The 2513-nt window shown below is 40.0% G+C and overlaps 1 protein-coding gene across 1 annotated transcript; it reads right to left on the bottom strand.

Moving 5' to 3' along the window:
- Positions 1-1626, bottom strand: LOC113021763 (odorant receptor 131-2-like). Its single transcript, XM_026166477.2, has 2 exons — positions 1362-1626; positions 1-897 (listed from the first exon to the last, which is right to left on the bottom strand). Exons 1-2 carry the CDS (start codon positions 1506-1508, stop codon positions 70-72), a joined length of 975 nt encoding a protein of 324 aa, XP_026022262.1. The 5' UTR covers positions 1509-1626; the 3' UTR covers positions 1-69.
- Positions 1627-2513: the final 887 nt, after the last annotated feature.

Below are 2513 nucleotides of genomic sequence, written 5' to 3'. Positions count from 1 at the left end.
AAATCAAGCAATAGTATTTATTTATTTATTTGCAGCATAAAAAACACAAATTAAGTTAATAATAAAGTTTTATACTGTTGCAGATGTAACATTAAGTGAGGCCTTTTTAGTAGTGGTGTTTTCTGGGTGGGCGATTCCTCTCTCACGGCAAACGAGGTACCTTCTCACATATTTCCTGAACGTCTGGTCTCGCAGTCCATAAACGATGGGACTTATAAACCGTGGTATGATCTGGACAATGACAAAGGCAGCAAATCGTATTTGACTTTCCCGGTTTGGGAATAAAAAAAACAAGCTCCGTTCAAAAATGTTCCTCAGATAATTCAGCATAAGTAGCAGCACCTGAAAACCATGAAGAAGAATAGTGTTTCTGGCTTTTTTGATGTCACCGGTTAGTCCCTTGGCTGCAAATATAATCCTAGCGTAGGTGTATATGAGTGTGAGCCAGACCACGACAAGACAAACAATGTGTGAAGCGTCCCTCTTGTTCTGGCTGTATGTGCTTCTGAACACGAAATCTCTAATGCATCTCACTTTAGAGTGAAAGAACTGCAGAGGCTCTGTAGCCAGGAGGATGAACAGGTCAGGGAGGATAGAGAGTGCACTGGCAGCCCAGATCAAACCAATCAGAATGTAGGTTTTCTTGACTGTACAGATCTGCCCGTGACGGAGAGGCATGCAGACGGCGATGTAACACTCGATTGCCATGCCAGCCAGATTTAATGGGGAGTTGTGGGAGACGATGATGGAAATGATCAGCAGGATGATGCAGTAAGGCACGAAGAAGATGCGCAGGGCGTAACTGATGATGAGGAGAAGAGTTGACAGGAAAAGCCACATCATGTCATTGATCACCAGGTGGATGAAGAGAATGTAACGAGGGTTTGAATGTAAGATCTGTAGAGTAAAAACAGTGAATCCACACATGTGAGGGAAACAGGATTCCTTTTAAAGCAATTTGATGTTTCTGCAAATGGGCAAGAAAAGATTTTCACTACATGGTACTGAAAGCAGACTCTACGGTTAGCAATAACTGACACAAAGTATTACAATAAGGATTTTTAACTATTCGAACTACTTAATATTGATTTAATCACATTTTCCTGAAATTTTACACCTTTAAAGAAAGCTTCCATGTTTTCCAGAAGCAGATGATTTTTATTTTATTTCAATAATACGGAGTAAAAGACTAGATTTAAAGGCATGCCTTGATGCATAAAAATACACTATTTGCAGAGAAGCACACTGTATCAATATTTCCTAATGTCGTTTTTTACATAGAAAAATCTGAAAATGAATCACAGTGAGAGTGATAAACTACTCTTTTTTCATGATTTGTACAACAATGTACGAGTTTATACCTGATATTTTCTGAAGGTGTGGATCAGGGTGCCATTGATGTAATTAATGGTGATGCAGAGGGCTGCAGCTACTATGTAGTTGGTCAGGAGGGGATTCTCCTCATACGAGGTTAGAGTGGAAGAGAAATTGACTGAAGACAAATTCATGTCTGACACGACAAATCCTCCCAGTCTGAAATGACACACACACACACACGCACGCACGCACGCACGCACGCACGCACGCACGCACGCACACACACACACACACACGCACGCACGCACGCACACACACACACACACACCACACACACACACACACACACACACACACACACACACACACACACACACACACACCACACACACACACACACACAGAGATGGTGTTGGAGGTTACTGTGTGGCATTGAAAAGGTTCAAACATTCATGAGTAAAAGAGCTGTTACTGTACAGCGCATTGATCTGTGAAAGACACTCGATGTTTCAAACACAGCTTGAAACTTTATCAAATCACAACTGCTCACATGTTCTTTACTTTCTTTGTTAAAATCAAACCTCCACCAAACAAGTTACTACAGGAAACTGCATTCATTACACGTCTTCACTTTAGTGTTTGCTGCAATAAAACTGCTAAGACAACACTTGTAATCTAAAAATCTAAAATTAAAACCCCAGAAAAAGTTAAAATTATATAACAAATATGGCAAACAGCAAAAAAGGATATCAAACAACAACACAGTAATTTATAGTCTGCAAAGTATTTCCAGTCCAGTAATGCAGTAACAGTACACACTAAATAAAGATTGTACTTACCCTCACAAACAACATGCTCTATTAGATTGTAGGGAGTGCAAGGAATTTATATAGATGCCAGTGTTTGCACGCCGGCTTCCTCCATCTCGCCAAGAGGTTTGGAGTTAGATTGGATAATCCCAAATGATGTTATATGCAGTGATTGGTTGTTTAGTCTGTTTGGTTGCATCATTATTTTGCATATTTGCCCACTTCTGGTGCACAAAAAGTTCCAGGATGAAGAAAAAAAATTCAACACAGAAGAAAAAACAAAAAACTGGAGCCACATCAAAAATGAGTTGATCCCCACAGACTCTCACTTCAACTTCCTGAAAGGACAGTTTTACAGTCTGCTTTAAAAAAAGGTTTCATTCCTGG

This window comes from Astatotilapia calliptera, chromosome 5 (genome assembly GCF_964374335.1).
Source record: "Astatotilapia calliptera chromosome 5, fAstCal68.1, whole genome shotgun sequence".
In the NCBI taxonomy this organism is placed as follows: Eukaryota; Metazoa; Chordata; class Actinopteri; order Cichliformes; family Cichlidae; genus Astatotilapia; species Astatotilapia calliptera.
The sequence above is the reverse complement of the archived record's forward strand: the minus strand, read 5'-3'. Positions and strand labels throughout refer to the sequence as shown.

Excerpts from the sequence above, each read along its gene's own strand:
- LOC113021763 (XM_026166477.2), bottom strand. The coding sequence starts at position 1,508 with ATGAATTTGTCTTCAGTCAATTTCTCTTCCACTCTAACCTCGTATGAG. Across the intron at positions 898-1,361 it reads ACACCTTCAGAAAATATCAG|ATCTTACATTCAAACCCTCG; the intron begins GTATAAACTCGT and ends TTTACTCTACAG.